The sequence below is a fragment of the Rhea americana genome, unplaced genomic scaffold (assembly GCF_003343005.1).
Source record: "Rhea americana isolate MKP2758 unplaced genomic scaffold, rheAme1 scaffold_137, whole genome shotgun sequence".
NCBI classification, from domain to species: domain Eukaryota; kingdom Metazoa; phylum Chordata; class Aves; order Rheiformes; family Rheidae; genus Rhea; species Rhea americana.
In genome coordinates, this window is record NW_028185450.1 from 694,011 (window position 1) to 709,599 (window position 15,589).

General features: G+C 36.0%; 1 protein-coding gene across 3 annotated transcripts in view; it reads left to right on the forward strand.

Annotated features, from left to right (window-relative positions):
- The window catches only part of RGS7 (regulator of G protein signaling 7), a 283,492-nt gene that overhangs the window by 181,190 nt on the left and 86,713 nt on the right, over positions 1 to 15,589 (forward strand). For all 3 annotated transcript variants that reach the window (XM_085298265.1, XM_085298266.1, XM_085298267.1), the window contains exon 4: positions 12,897 to 12,947. In XM_085298265.1, coding sequence (XP_085154391.1) covers positions 12,897 to 12,947 — 51 coding nt within the window. The remainder of the gene's footprint in view (positions 1 to 12,896; positions 12,948 to 15,589) is intronic.

The following is a 15,589-nucleotide window of genomic DNA, read 5'->3' on the forward strand; positions in this document are numbered from 1 at the left end:
AATAAATAGAGCCTTATACTTTTTTTTTCATGTACCTATGAAATAATGAGGTCTATTTTTGCAGGAATGAGTGGCTATGGAGTGAGTGGCTATGGAGTCATGAATTTTACAGGAGTAGCAAAGTTGCAATTGACTGACTAAAGTTCTTTTTGTGTTTAAAGTAAAATCTCTAGGTGGTTATGGCTTCAACATCATTTGGTATGCATACAGATCTCAGAAAGAATAAAAAAATAGGCTTTAAGTTTCCTAAGAACCTTTGAATCACAATTTGCTTTCTCTGATTCTCAGCATGTGTCGTAGTTTTGAAGGATTTGGGACATATATCTGTATCTTAGTCAACCACTTCCTGAAGCATTTTCATTGACTGTAGTGAAGTTACTTTGGATTTCTCCACTGCCACTAAAGCAGAAATTTTTTTTATAATTTCCCTTTGGATTTCACAGTCAATAAATATATTTTTTTTAAATGTAGCATCACAGTGAAATTAAAGCTTGAGTAGACCTGGGTCAAAACTACCAGAATTCTGAGTAAGTTCAATCTTATTCTTCTTGTCAAAGAAGACATCTTTTAGAAACTAAACTTAGAGAGTTCCCAAAGGYTTGCATTCTCACTGTACATAACTCACAGTCTATCACAATCAGATGTACTAGGACAGGAGCTGTGAGTGTGTACTGAATTGGAGTTGTGATTTTACAAATTTATTATCTCAGTGGTATCTGAATGGTATKGGCTATATAAAGTTACAAAAAGTGTTTGCTTTTTAAGGCTCATCGATCCTCTTTACTGCATGGTAGGAGGACAGATCATCAATAGCAAGAAATGATAYGAAGTAACTAGAGCTAGTACAGCTATAGTTGTAGTGTTTGTATTGTGTAATAAGAATGTCTTTGAAGTTAGTTTAGGGGAAATAGAAGCAGTAGTTTAATAAAGATATATTTTGGATTAAATTTTTTGACTTGTTCAGCTAGAGTTAACCACAGACAAGGTAAGACCTTAAGAGAAAAAGGTAGATGAGATTGCCATTTATTCTCTTTTCATTTTCTCTCATTCTAAGACTGTGTCTATTTACTTTCCCTGGGGGCTCAATAAAGCAGATCCTAAGGCACTGGCCTCTGGCTTTGTCAAAGAAATGAGACTGTCATAGTATAATAATGCACATCCATCTTATTTGTGTTCAAGCCTTCTTTAGCTCTTTAATTTAGAAGAATTATCCACTAAGAGCTTTCTGAAGCTTTACCTAGMAAATCAGTTTTCTGCTGGGAATCACTTTCACAGTCAAACTGTTTCATGGGCAAATTTTTGATGTTGTCATTAACTGGAAGTACTGAAATACTGCATTTTGATTTTATTGTTTTATTATTATACTTCTGTTGGAAGTTGTCTTATGAGTCAGAAAGATGATGAAACRTTCTGTTTATTTTATACTAAAAAAAGGCTTTGTCTTTATTGAATTAAAACACTGTGACAGCACTGAAGGAAAATATTTTGGAATTTTTGAAAGTTTTAATACTTGGCTTTGGGGGTCCAGTTCAGGACAAAACGAAGTTTCAGAATCTTGGAATTTGTGTCAGGATAGAAATTCTGGTGCTTAATGAGTTCAACTGTGATTCATGAAACATCTGTTTGAGGATGATCTGCTAGTGCTTTTCAGAGGGAAAGCTCATAGAATAACAGAGAAGTAGGGGGCTAYGTTGAACAACCATAGAATCGTCATTATGCAGTTAGGCTGTCACATAAAAAATTCTGATTGTAAGGTCCCTAGCAGAGGGATTCTCTGTTCCACTGTATTTATATAGCAGTTAACACACGGCTCTTCAGTCCTAAAATTCTTAAATGAGCTCTGCAGCMCTGGAATGTGGAGAAACTGTCCAAATATTGTGCCTTCCCTGGTGTGTTACAGCAAGTTTAGGCYGCACTAAAGGAGGTTTACTTCTGTATACAGTTGCATATGGCAGCAGTTATTTATGAGTGCTTCATCTTAAGAACCTGTGCTCAGAGATGTGATTTTTCTATATTTGCTCAACGCACACATGTTCTTGTTATGAAAAAGAAATTGTCTATATTAGCTTACYTGCTAAAAGAAGAAAACACTAACTAGCAAATGCAACTCGCATAAGCCATGTTAAATAGAATTTTTGAACACAAAATAAGGAAAAATCACTGAACTTTAAGRGGGTATTGGCAGTAGTGGAATCTTATTACTTTCTTTTCTTGGGTGACAGTCATTGGAGCTGCTAAAGCCTAGCAAGCTCACCTAGAAGCAGAACAGTCGGGTGGGAACGTTTGTCATTCCCAGCATTTTAYGGAGGAGAATTCATACCATTGAAAATCATTGCTGTGAGTCTTGYGCCATCCTCAGCAGTGTGTTCTTGTGAGCCCATTTAAGGGATCAGAAATGCCGATTTGGCAGCTATAAAGGCAACGGCATAGCAGATCTGAGGAAACAAAGGAGGTTGCTTGGAAGTAGAAGAAGCCTGTATTGCAGTCCGCTCGAGAGCATTTGTCAAAAATAGTGCTGCGGCAGGTATTTGTCTTAGTATTTGACAAAAGCTCATTTCTATGTATGTTCAGATAGAATTAGCATACGTAACAGAAAGGAGGACTAAATACAGCATAGTGCTTAGTTTTGAAGTGCAAACCTGTCTAATTCAAATGGTTGTGTGCAGAGGCTGGGAAGAAGAGGGGCAGAATTGCTGGTTTAGTCAGGTATGTGAATGGTTGTCTATGCGTGCTTCATTTCACTTTTTTTTTTTTTTTTTTGCATGCTTTTATTCTTTCATTGACAATGTAAACAGCAAAGACACAACAGGTACTAAAAGTAGTATTCACGTCACTGCATATTCCTAGGCAACAGCATGAACGTAATTTTTCTCTGCGTTTTGTAAGAAAAGAAAAAAATGAGCCGAAGCCTCATCCTCACAAGGAGCTACCAAACGTGCAAGTCTAATTTGCAAAAGACTCATTCTGTGTTCACAGGATGACAACTTTTCTCAACTGTTTCCTCCAAATGAAATAAAACATTAAAATGTGCAGTAAAATAGCATGAAGAATAGAACCTAGACTCCAGGAAACACAATATTATTTATTATACCGATAYCTACAGGTCAGTCTTTTCAAAACTCAATGTTCTCTCAGCCACTCAAATCCTTAGCACAGTATGAGGAACTATTATCTTTATTTTAGAGATAAATAAGAAACCTGTGACTTATATGAGGCCACGTCACAGGCTGGTGGTTGAGCATTGTTCAGTATACTCTTTGTTGTTGTTCTTCTGCCTCGTCACGAATAGTGGAAAATGACTCTYTCCTACTTTTATCTCCTTACCTAAATTTCCAAGTACTTCCTGTGAGCCGGCAGATCAATATATTGAACAGGAGCCCTGGCCGTACTGAACGTGAGGGTGGGGATGGGAGAAAACAGGAGGTTATTGCAAAGACTCTTAACTTTGCAGAGACACCAAGAGGCTTCCACCTAAAATGAAGGCATTAGTGATAGCTCTTCAATCAGAGTCAGAAGCTGATGCTGACAGAAAAAAAGACAAAAACCCACTTTGCTTCAAACAAGCATTTGTTTAATTAGGTACCAGGTTACTTGTAAAAGCWGAAAAGCTGGTTTTGAATTCATATAAGTATAAATATATCATAGACAAGAAACTAATACTAGCTGCAGGGCTGCAATTAATTTCTCACAAAAGCTCATGTGAATGTCCATGGGTGAACAGAACAGAAAAGKAATGAACTTGGCAAGTTAAAAAGTAGATTTATTTTCTGGAAGTGGTATAATGTTTCATTTAGCTAAATTTGCTCTGATTGGTGGCAGCAGGGTTTATATGATAGCTGGCATATATGTTCACGTATGTGAACATATACTGTACTTCAATTTTAGGCAGAAATATCGTTCTTCTTATGGATGGTATAGTGAAGTGTATTTAAAGYCAAAGTATTAAAGTAGTAGTTCACATCTATTTTAATTTTTGATAAAACTCCATTGATGGATAAATCATTTTAGATAATTTCAATTGTCAGCATAACTTACATTTCAATGAGTCATTGGGAATTATCCTCAAGAGCTAATTGATTTTGCTCTTATTGTGACAAAGGGCTTGAGATGCATATATAAAGAACTACCATGAGAAGGGCCATGTGATTTTATTCGTTTTGGAAAAGATATTGGGACATGTGCTTTTAGACCGTAGTACAGCACAATTACTGATTAGAACAAATGAATTCATAACCTCAGAACAGAGATGGCAGGTTATAAATCAAAAATTTGGTTGAATTTGGTGGAAGAATAAAGCTGGAGAAAAGATTCTGTATTTGGATAAAAACAGAATGGGATTAGATTTTCAGTCAAACTAATGCTTCAAAGTATAGGTACTTACAATTTGGATAACTTCATCTTTTCTTTTTCCGTTTTGAAAACGTAGCCCTGCAGCCCTACACTTTGAAGTGTAAACTTTGAGACATAGCAGTACTAAAATAATCATAGATCTGGAGGAAATAGCACAAAAACATCCAGCACCACTTAATCAAAAATAGAAATTCATTTGAACTTTCTGTAGTTTATTGAATATTAAAATATTTCATATTTCAAATAAAGAGAAGAAGGCCTGAGCAAATTTCTGATCCTAGCTGATGACATTTCTGGTGAAACACTTATGTTAGGATTAAGGATGAAAGTTTCTACTCCGTTTCAGGAAACTTTCTTGCTATATTTTGTATATATTGCTATTAGTGGAAAAATAACTACTCTGTGCTGGAGGCCATGGAACAATGGAATTGTTGTGTTTAAAAGTAAAATCAACAATTGACAGCTTTGGCTAAATGAAAGTATTTTTATTCTGAAATTCCTTGGCAGTTCATCATGAAGTTTTTTTTGGGGGGGCTTTTTGTTATAGCCTGTATCCCCAAATTGGGTGATATCTCTGATGATATGTAGTTTATGCAACTGCCATGCTGCAGCATCTGTTTTACTGAGAATGAAAACTCCTGTTGGAGCTATTTTGTAGCTATGAGAATGACTGGCTAATGATGCAGATCCTCGGGGAAATTCTGAGTTCTTTATTTGCAATTCTGTGAATTGTATCAGGAGTTTCTGCACAGGATCACATTTTGCTGTTTACTTGACATCTTCAAATCTTTCCAAAGAATATATTTTAGTCAAAGTAACTAAGTAAAATGGTTTGGGTTATTCAGGAAATCTTTGATGATCAAAGGGATGTTTTTGGATATCAGTTTTCAGAATCTTAAGCATAAAGAACAATAAGAGCATGAGTCACTGAAAGAGAGTTTTGGAATAGCAATGGATAAAAAGCCCATTTTCAAACCAGCTATGTAAATTAGCTATTATTGTGTAGGAATTCTTTGTAAGAAAGGAAGAAAATCTGCATTGTTCGTGGGCAAATGTCAAAACTAGAAGTTGCTGTGTCTCAACTGACTTTTTTCTAGAGTCAAAATCACAACTCAAATGATATATCATTTATATTTTTACTCCAATTCCCCCTGAATTAGAACTTCAGGATTTTCCTCTGTGAGTGTGAATTGCCTAGCAAAAATGATATTGCTTCCTCGCTTCCTTCCATTGCCATCTGTGTGTGGGTGTCTTTGGGGGGCAGTATGGCAATAATTAGAAGAACCATTTCAAAAGGAAAATATCAGATTTCCTAGACATATTGAAGTGAAACTGTGAAAAAAAAACATAATTGATTGAAGCAATAGAGTGATCGAGACTTTGAAAAAACCTTTTGGTTGAACTTGAAGGCTGTTTGTTTTTCCATGCTATTTTCAAGCTGCTGATCTAAAAATAAGAAAGGAAAACTGTTTATTGCAGTAGAGGTAATTTCAGGCAGCTGTTACTGTGCTGTGAGTGTTATCAAAGTGCAACTTGCAGACCGTTACTGGTATGTGTATGAGAGAGAGAATACTTTTGACTAGTAGTGATACGTAATTTTGGAAAAACTAAGAGACTAGAAGCTGCAGGGTGTGATGACAATGCTACAGAAAGTTAGTAACTTGGCTTGAGTAATGCCATTATGACCTTGATGATTTTTTTTCAGCTTGGCTTTCCCTTCAAGACACTGTGATTGTAAACTCTGCACTCATCTAAAACAAGATAAATTGTATTTCCAACTAGATGCAATGTATTTTTTTTAATGAATTCTTAAAAAAACTAAAATTGAACCTTCTGTTTTTATCTAAAGCAGATATAAGTTAAGATTTGGAGTTACATTTATTTAGAGTTAAAACCTGTAAATCACAAAATTAGATGATTTTACAGTTGATTGCAGAGACACCTAGTATTGTCAAAAAYAGCTATAAAATTTTGGGGAAATTTATTTGCGGTGACTGTTCCTATCTACGTACATTGCATGAAATAGYGTTGACTCTTTCACTCTGGCTGTTCAAAGCTGCTCCACCAGTTCTGCTTTGCGATGGTTTAGCTCTTGGAACTGGTGTATCAGCATTCCCTAGAATACTTAATATATAGTYTCAGTATAAATTTATTCTGTTTACTTGCATGCTTCCTTCTCCAGAGGAAGAAAGCCATAGAGATGACCTAGGCAATGCCTTCATTTTGAAATGTCCACCACTGCTGAATTTCTAGAAAGAAGCTCCATTTCGGTAATTGCATATAAATATACAGGATAAACAAAAAAACCCCTGCCTTGGTACTGCTTTCCTTTGGAGAGCCCTCCAGTATTCGCAAAACATCACTCTTCCGTTACTTCGAAACTTGCTTACTAATTAAGAAAGAAGCCTTAGGAGCTGCACAGTGCATTTTTATGATGTCATCTCAGCAGTGAGCTCCAGGAAACTGTGCTTAGCAATCTAGCTATTTTCTATACAAGTTGTCTCTAGGGTACAGTTAAACATCTAGGAGACTTAAAAATGAAGCCAGATGAACTGTTTTCAGTAAACTGCAAATTTTTCTTTCAAAAATATATTTTAAGTTGTCCTTAGGTAATTTACAAATCTTAGCTGAATTTTCAGAAGGATAGTTAAAGACAGTGAGGCAGCAGAGATGTTACTGTTGCCCCTTTACACATTATTTCAGGAACTAGAGGACAAACTTGGATAAGAATCACATATCCAGCTCCTTCTCTGTTTCCGAATGCCTTTCTTGGGGGAGACTGTTCTGAGATTCCTGTCCTGGTATGTACTAGAGCAGGATGCTCTCAAGCACTCATACTGATGCTGGAGTAGGGAGGGAACTTTGGGTGCTTAACTTTTCCACATAAGTGCCCTACCCAGCATGACAGCAAATCATACTTATTTTCCTCCTTTCATCTTCAGAAGGCGATCAATAAAAAGAATGAAGAGGTGCCCAGATCCGAATGCTTAAAGCTGGAGCAGAGACATCTAAGTTCAAATCCTGGAAGTGCCTGTGGCTAAGCAGAAATATGGACTAAGATTGCCTTACGTATTAGGGAATATTGTAATCAACAGGCAGTTTCTCGTTGTTTGTTTGAAGAAGTTATAAGATCATTGAGAGAGACAAAGAAAATTGTTGTCCAGGTTGGTACTTGGGCACTCGCCTACAAGGTGAGACGCTGGGGTTGTAGCACAACTTTACAGTTTGTCAATTTGTGCAGTATACACTTGTGTTAGGAAGAACACCTGACACAAAAATGCTTTGTGTTAGGAGGATTCCTCCTCTCCCCTTGAAGACTGATTCAGAACTGCTCAGAGGAAGGGATTTAGCTTCAGAGTTCTCTAAGGAGAATGCAGCGAACTACTGAATGCAACTACTGACAGCAAATGTCACTCCTGTCTTCAGAAATGGGAAGAAGAAGGGAGAAGAGACGAGGAGAGATGCGAAGAGAAGCGAAGCGAAGCCAGGGAGCTACATGCTGCTCAGCCTCACTTTTATCACCAGGAAGGTGATGGAGCAGCTAATCCTGGATACCATTTCCAGGCATGTGAAAGACGTAGTCAGCATGGATTCACAAAGTGGAAATCATGCTTAACCAACCTGATAGTCTTCTACAATGAAATGACTGACTAAGCAGATGAGGGGAGAGCACTGAATGTTAGTAACTTAGCAATATCAGGCAACACAGTTGTTCTTCACAGACTTATGCTAGCCAGGACAGGTATAGATCATTTTTGCAGTTCTAGGCTTGAGTATTTTTGAGGATTGCCTAGAGCTTAGAGTGAAAGRTTCTGGCTCTTTTACTTGTTTACTTTACTTGAAAGTAAAAAGAAAAGGTTCATGTGTCTACTTCCATGAATAATTAAAAAAAACAAAGTGGCAGAATTAAATTTATGAAAGCTGAGATGCAAATTTCATTCATTGAACTGCACTTTGATCAATGATGTCTTTCTTTTAAAAGTCAACCCATTTAAACAGTAAAGATAAGCAGGTTAAATATGTAAATTCAATCATCAATGTATTCAAATTAGCACAAATTCARCTCTGTTGTTACTTATGGTACACAGTGATTCCAAATAGGTCTATAAATTTATCTTCCATTAATCCAAAGGAAAACAGAATGGAAACAGAAAAAAATACTAAATACTAAATAAAAATATGAAAAAATTCCAAAGCCAGCCACATACAGCCTCTTTGTGCCATATCCTTTATCTCCCCCTTTTACCGTCTAAACATTTTTTACCAGCTTACTTCTGTAACATGGAACTAGGCAACCAAGGTACCCCTTAATTCGTTTTCTACTAGACTTAAATAAAATGCAATTTGACACTGACTGTTGCCATAATATAAAGGGAAGAAACTAATTTTTCCTTCAAACACTACTACAACCCCAACTTCAAAGGGAAGTCCCCACACTCTTCCTCTCATAGTACTATCAAGTGTCTAATGCAGATCTTCCTTTTGATTAGCTATGATARTCAGAAGTAAAAAGAATCTGAATAATCCAGTAACCTGGAAAAACCTAAACCGATAAAAAGTGTTAACAATGATATTATAGCCATTGTTTTTTTCCCCACTACCTATCTGCCCTGAAATATGTGTGGTACTTGATTTTACTCAGATGTATGCATGCACAAACTATGCTTCTCAGGAAAAGAAAAAATTATAAAATGTCCATGCTCGTATACTTGAGTGACAACGTGGTATGCTGGGGTATGTGACTGTGAAAACTTCAGGGAGAATGTAAATCATCACATCCCAATCGCTGATGAAAGCTCTTTCATGTTGGGTCAGACTCCATCCAAGAGCAATCAGCTTCTTCGTGGCTGAACAACTAGTGCTGAACAACCAGATAGGCCCCAGGCTTTCTCACATTAACTCCTAATCTGATCCAGTTTCAGATTACCAATATCTAAACCAGCGGTGAGAAATGTAAAGACATATATTTTCTTCAGGCACTGACCAAGAAGGATTTTGATGTCTGTATCAGTAATTAAACTTAATTTCATGATGTATTGCCAATGATGTTGAAGGCAGAAGTCAAAACAATACAACTCCCTCCTCTCCGAAGGGAAAGAAGAAACAAGGGAAAGGCAGTGGTCTTACCTCATCTCATAACTGTCATGGTGCCTTAAGTTTAGAAATGCTCTTTGAGTGTTTATAAGGTTGTCGCTAGCGTGAGTTCTGCACTGCGTTCTCCACCCGGGAAAGCCGGGTTGTGAGGAAACGGCGCAGGCGGCTGGGGGGCTCCGGGCGCTGGGCTGCTGCCTTCGAGCAGCTGCCCCCGCTCTGCTGCCCGTCCCGGCCAGGGATGGGWCCTGCTGCGGCCCTCTCGGCCTCTCCAGTGCTGAGGTTGGCAATGGAAAAAATGAAGAGGAGCGACCTATTTGTAGTAAAAGAATACTTTCTATAAGGTTGAGCMCGTCTCCTTATGAAAAGAGGGATCGTTCTAGCTCAGTTAAACTGCTCRGTGGTCTGAATTTTTTCAGCCAAGTGTGGTTTTGAATTATAAAAATGATACAGCATTTTGAATTTTGATTTTCTTTTGCATAAATACTACACTTTTTTTTTTTTTTKTCAGATCAAGGATGACACGGCTCATTGCATCTTCGCATAGCAAGAAGTGAATTTACAATTTCCATTCAATTTGCTGTAGTTTAAAATCCACACATTTTAAAATTATATTCTAGAGAAAGTTATTTACAATAAAGATTTTGTGCTTGAAAGCTGGCCTTGACATTGCTCTGGCCTTTAAGGTTGTGATGTGGAAATTAGCACTGCAGAGTTCAGAGAGGACACTTTCCTCAAATAATTTTTCTTAAGACTGTGACAGCTAGGGCAACTGCTATTTTCAGGCCCCTTGCATTTAAAAGTAACTTTTTAAAGAACATGATTGAGAGTTTTGAAGTAAATAAGAAATTATAGTAATGGTCTCACTTTTTGAAACACTTCTATGTAAGTAATAAAATTCAGAAAAGGGCACAGAAATGGTTGACTGGTTTGAAATAAATTTGTCTTCTTGCCCACAAGGGCACATCATTGCTGGTTCATGGTTAACTTCTTGTCTACCAGATCTTCAGGCATTCAAGGACCATGGGAATGGCTTCAATCTAAAATGTGAATAGAATGGTGAAAATCTTTCAGAAAAAGATGATGCAGCTATCAAGAAATCCATTTTTTCCCACTATTATTTATAAACCAGAGGCCGTGTAATGTGTGTAAAATCTCTGATGTATAGATCTTGAGTGCAAGTATGATCTTGTTTGCAAATTTGGAATGATATATATGATGTATCACTGCAAGAAAGTCTTTGGAAGAAGTGGAGTGGAAAGAAGTAATTGAAAATGAGATAAAAAAGGGAGAACTGAAAGCAGAAAGTTTCTCTCTATACAGTGCCTGAGAGATTTGAAGGAAGTCAAGGCTAGAATTCGGTATTCAAAAATCTCATATTGTTTTTCTAATTGCTTTTCTCCTATAACCTCTGAGGTTTTATGGCAATATTTAGGGTTGACAAACTTTGCTCATCAACTAATGGAAAAATATACCTTGGAACTGTCTCACTGAAGTCGCTGTCTATGAAATTTCATTTTATACTTAAGCTGAAATTCATCCTTCAGTGTCAGCCTCATTAAGATCATGAGTAAAGACATGAAATATGTTTATAGAAATACAGAAAAAAATAAAATACTTTGAGGTAGGAATATCAACCTGAAAACATTTTGTACACATTCAATAGTAGGAGCATGTAAAGGTAAATTGACTTCTTTAAGGAAAAATTCAGTGTAAATGCTATGAGAAATGGGGCCAGTGGAGTTTAGTATCTATTAAAATGCAGATACGTAACAAGCTGATAAAAATGTTTTCTCTGGAGATGGTTGTAAAATCACCACATTTTCTTTGCTATGAAATCAATTCAGTAATGCATACACACAAGAAAAGTTACATTATAATCAAGCTGGCATTGTAAAATACAGGATAAACTTATTCGCTAAGTTTAGAAACAGCAAAGTGACTTTAGTTAGAATGAAGAGAGTAAGAAAAAATAGATTTTCTTTGTTCTCTGAAATGCTTTTCTAATGTACAATATTCATATGCCCAAAAAAGATCAAAGGAAATTTTGAATTGGAATTACAGGAAGAAATCAGAATCTGGGTAGTGACAGGGGAAATTTCTTCCACGTTTTAATATTTTGCATTACTGTCCAACATAACATTTTATTATTTTTGTGTCTAATACTTGTGTAAATTTCTGTTATCTTTYTTCTTTTTTAAACTCAAAACTTGTAAAGAATGATATTATTATATCTGCTTAGAAATAAATGGACAATTTAAATACCAATTTTATAAGGAAGTATTATATGTTGTCTTTCTGTTGTATTGTTTATCTGAAATGAAGATATAGTGCAGCCATCATGAAACAGAAAAYGCACACAAGCACCCTAGTGTTTTAATAATTTTCCCCTTAGGACAAAGCTGTTATTTAAAGTTTTTAAATCATAAATGTGTTTGTCTTTTTATCTGCAGAACTGCTTTGTAATTTATTTTGTAATTCAGCATGTTCAAAGTGGGTGRAGTCCAGCTGGATAGCTTACAGTCTAAAAAAATGAGATTGGCTACAGCTTGGCTGGACGCACAGTGTGAGAAGCCATTCGTAGCCAAGAGCCAGCAGAGGGGTTTTAGGAACTGGGGGTAGGGAGGAAAGAATACCAAGGGAGAAACACAGCAGGGAATCTGGCGTCAGAGGTACTAAGAGAGGRCCATAGCATGGACCTTAAAATAAGGACAGGAAATCAAGTAGAAAGAAATAGGCAGTAAATGAATGGATAGAAAAGAAAAACAGAGATTGCAATGGTAAGAAAAAGGGCTTTAGCACCAGGAGAAAAACAAATTCTATAGAGGGCTTAGGCATGGGCAGAGTTTCAAACCTTGGTAGCACATGATAAGGTAAATAAATGAATATGCTTTTACTGATGGCCAGTGGAGAGAGTCAAAAGTCACTACAGCAGAAGTAATACTTAAAGATACGAAAATCAGAAGACATGACTGACAAAACTAGAGCTCTTCAACGGAGCTCATAATGACATGTCCAAGAACGGTTTTAAGCAGAAATGGCCTGGAGTGTATATTCCATAGATAGCATAATCACAATGTATATTGTGTTTTCCTTTTCTCGGCTTCATTTACAAAGTAATTTGGAAGGTAGGGGAAACTGAGTGTTAACTTAATAAAGTGTTTGATTGTTTTTCTATGTGAATTTTGCAACAATGAAATGTAGGCTATTATCATATCCTTAATGTGCATCTATTATGTTCTACGTGTCTTGCCCTAAAGAAACAAGTGTGTGATACGTTTCTTTTCCTTAAATGGTGGAGACACTGTAAAAATAAAACGATCTAGCTGATTCTAGACAAACTGAACAAAAATGTAGATATTTTAATGTGGTAGAACAATATTAATTGGACTAGGGAACTGAAGAATAAGAAGAGATAACTTGCTAAATTAAAACACCTGTTGTTTTGTTCCTAGGTTCAGACATTGTTCAATGGTTAACGAAGAACTTATCTATAGAAGACCCAGGTAATTTTTTTAATGTCTGAAAATTCTGATTTATCTTCTTAAATGATCAGGTCTTACTTTGTCTTGTGTCTGTGATGATCAGATGTTACTTTGTGTTGCTGTGGTGGTCTCCAGGCAGCATTTGACTTGTATAATTTCAATAGCAAAACAAATAGCTTCAAACCTCAGAGGCCTTGGCTAAGAATCTGATGATTTTATTTGTCCAGTTTATTGGAGTGTGTACCAGGGTACAAGGTGATGTCCAAGAATAGAAATGATTCTCCTTTAATTAGTAGAAAATTGAGTAATTTGCTTCATGCCTTACTAAATAGTTTGTTAGACACATGCTGTTTTTCCTCTTTAAAGCATGACTAGAGATACTGATTTTACCTTTGTCTGTTTCAGACTTTTTGGAAAGAAATTTCTGTTTCTTTGGGATTTTTTAATTTTTAAAAAATGTGATTTTCTTCACATTAGAAATGAAAATATGTTCCTTGTGGAGATCCAGCAAAAAGTAAATAATTTACCAAGAAATACATTTAAGATTGTGGGTTGGATGATGTGGAATTGTGTAAGAACACAATTCATTATTTGGAAGTAGCCAGTTCACAAATTACCTGAATTGTCACAACAAAGAGATCACTAATTGCTTCTAGTTTAATATAACTTTACACACACTGTCATATGTTTGCTTTTTAAAGATTAAATGGGGATCCCTTGAGACATGAATGTGAAATTGTACTTCTCAGTTGTCAGATACAAAATACTCACCTATCTGCTTTTATCAGAGTTTGAAAGATGCCCGTTCTTTATTTATCTGAGGTGAAAACTTAATTCTGTATTTGTCAAACCAGAACTGCAGTAGTGGGGTAGTTGTCATTCAGATTATCTGATTCTCAAGAAAATTTGGAACAGAAGAACGCTTAAACTGAATGGAAAACATGGTTCTCTGTGTTGATACGCAAAAGTCAAACACACAGACTACTGATATATGTAATCAGAACACCATGGTATTTTCATTTGAGCTGTATTGTATTCTCTGATGTGGCATGGATGGAAAAAACTATCCACAATGACAAAAATATCTTTTTGTTTGCCTGCACTGGTTCAAGGATTGGACGATCCAGAGTCTGTTATCTGGACACATCTGAAGAGTGCTGACCACTCTGAGTGCAGCCTTTAGAGTAGCACTGAGAACTGCCAGTTAGCAATGAACCTGACAGATGGTGACCTATTCATTTGACAAAACTTCTGAGAATATTCTATTTTGTAAAATATTTCTAAGTTTTTGACTTTTCATTCCAGTTCTAAGCAAGACAATCTAGAATTTCCTGTGGAAAAATCCTAAATTACAATAAGCTGTTGTCATCATAATTTAGGTTTCCAGTATCTTCTGTCTACCTGTCACCAATGTTTCAGGGTTTTGTTATGGCTGTTTTCTAAAACTTGACCTCAGGGTCCTGTTAGAAAACTCTTGTGAACCTATACATCTTGATGATGCAGAAATAAATATGCTTAGGTTTGCACTGAAAGTTTGCATCTCCATTAAGTTCTAACATCAGCAACGTATGTGTGAGAGTGATATAACATACAGCTTGGTTCACATACTTTAGGAGATTATTCCACTATATATAGAAAAATTTAGAGACTGTTTCTTACCCTTTGTCTGCAGGTTTTACTCTAGGAGCAAGAACTACTCAAATGAACAAGGCTTGCAGATTGTGATCTAAGGGGCAATAGATAGTGCTAAATTCAATTTGTTCTTTAGTAAATGAAAGAACTGGTAAGAAGGAAGAGTGTATTAGAAAACATTATTCTTTTGGAGTGCAATTGTTTTGTTTGTTTTGCATGGGAAGTACACTGCCTGTACCCTTTAAGAGAAAGAATGCTACTTTTGGGATAGTGGGAGAACAAAAAGTAGGAGAAAGCCTGGAAGTAACATTGGCTTTCATTATGTTAGTAAGTGTGAAGTTATTATTACAGCTGTTGCTGGAAACAGCAATTTGAAGTAAAAAATAGTTGCAAGTGTAAATTGACAGTAAAAAAAATTGCATATTTTTCATAAATGTGAAAACATTTTCTGTGGAAGATTTGAAAGATTTCGACTTGCTGCAGTGAATCTCCATCAAGAAAATAAATTAGAGATAATGGGTGGATTCTGCTAAATTATACAAGATTTGAAATTATTTTAGTGGAGTAGAGTAGCATTTGTGCCCAGAATAGCCATGCTCAATTTATAGTTGCTGTTATACTTTTGCTTTTCAATCTGTACTTAAAAAATGTTTGTTTTTCAGGCTGCAGCTTTTCTACAAAATTTTAAGGAACAGAAATTATCTAAGTTATTTTTAATGTGGAAGTGTAGTTCAGTCATAAAAATAAGCCTGACCTCAGCCAAAACTGAAGGAATTAACTGAGGTTACAGAATTTTATGGGCTTGTGGTTTGGCACTTGGACATTTGTTTGCTGAATTGACCTTTACAGGTTAAGTACTGACTCTTCACTGGTGATGCCAATTACTCTTATTGTGGAAGATCTACTGGCACTGTGTTTTTCTTTTTTAAGATGATAATTAGTGTTGTGGATTGTACCAGACTGACCACAATAGAGACTGAAGTCCTTTTAACTGTTACCAAAAAAAGGAAAGGAAAGGGGAAAGGAAAGGG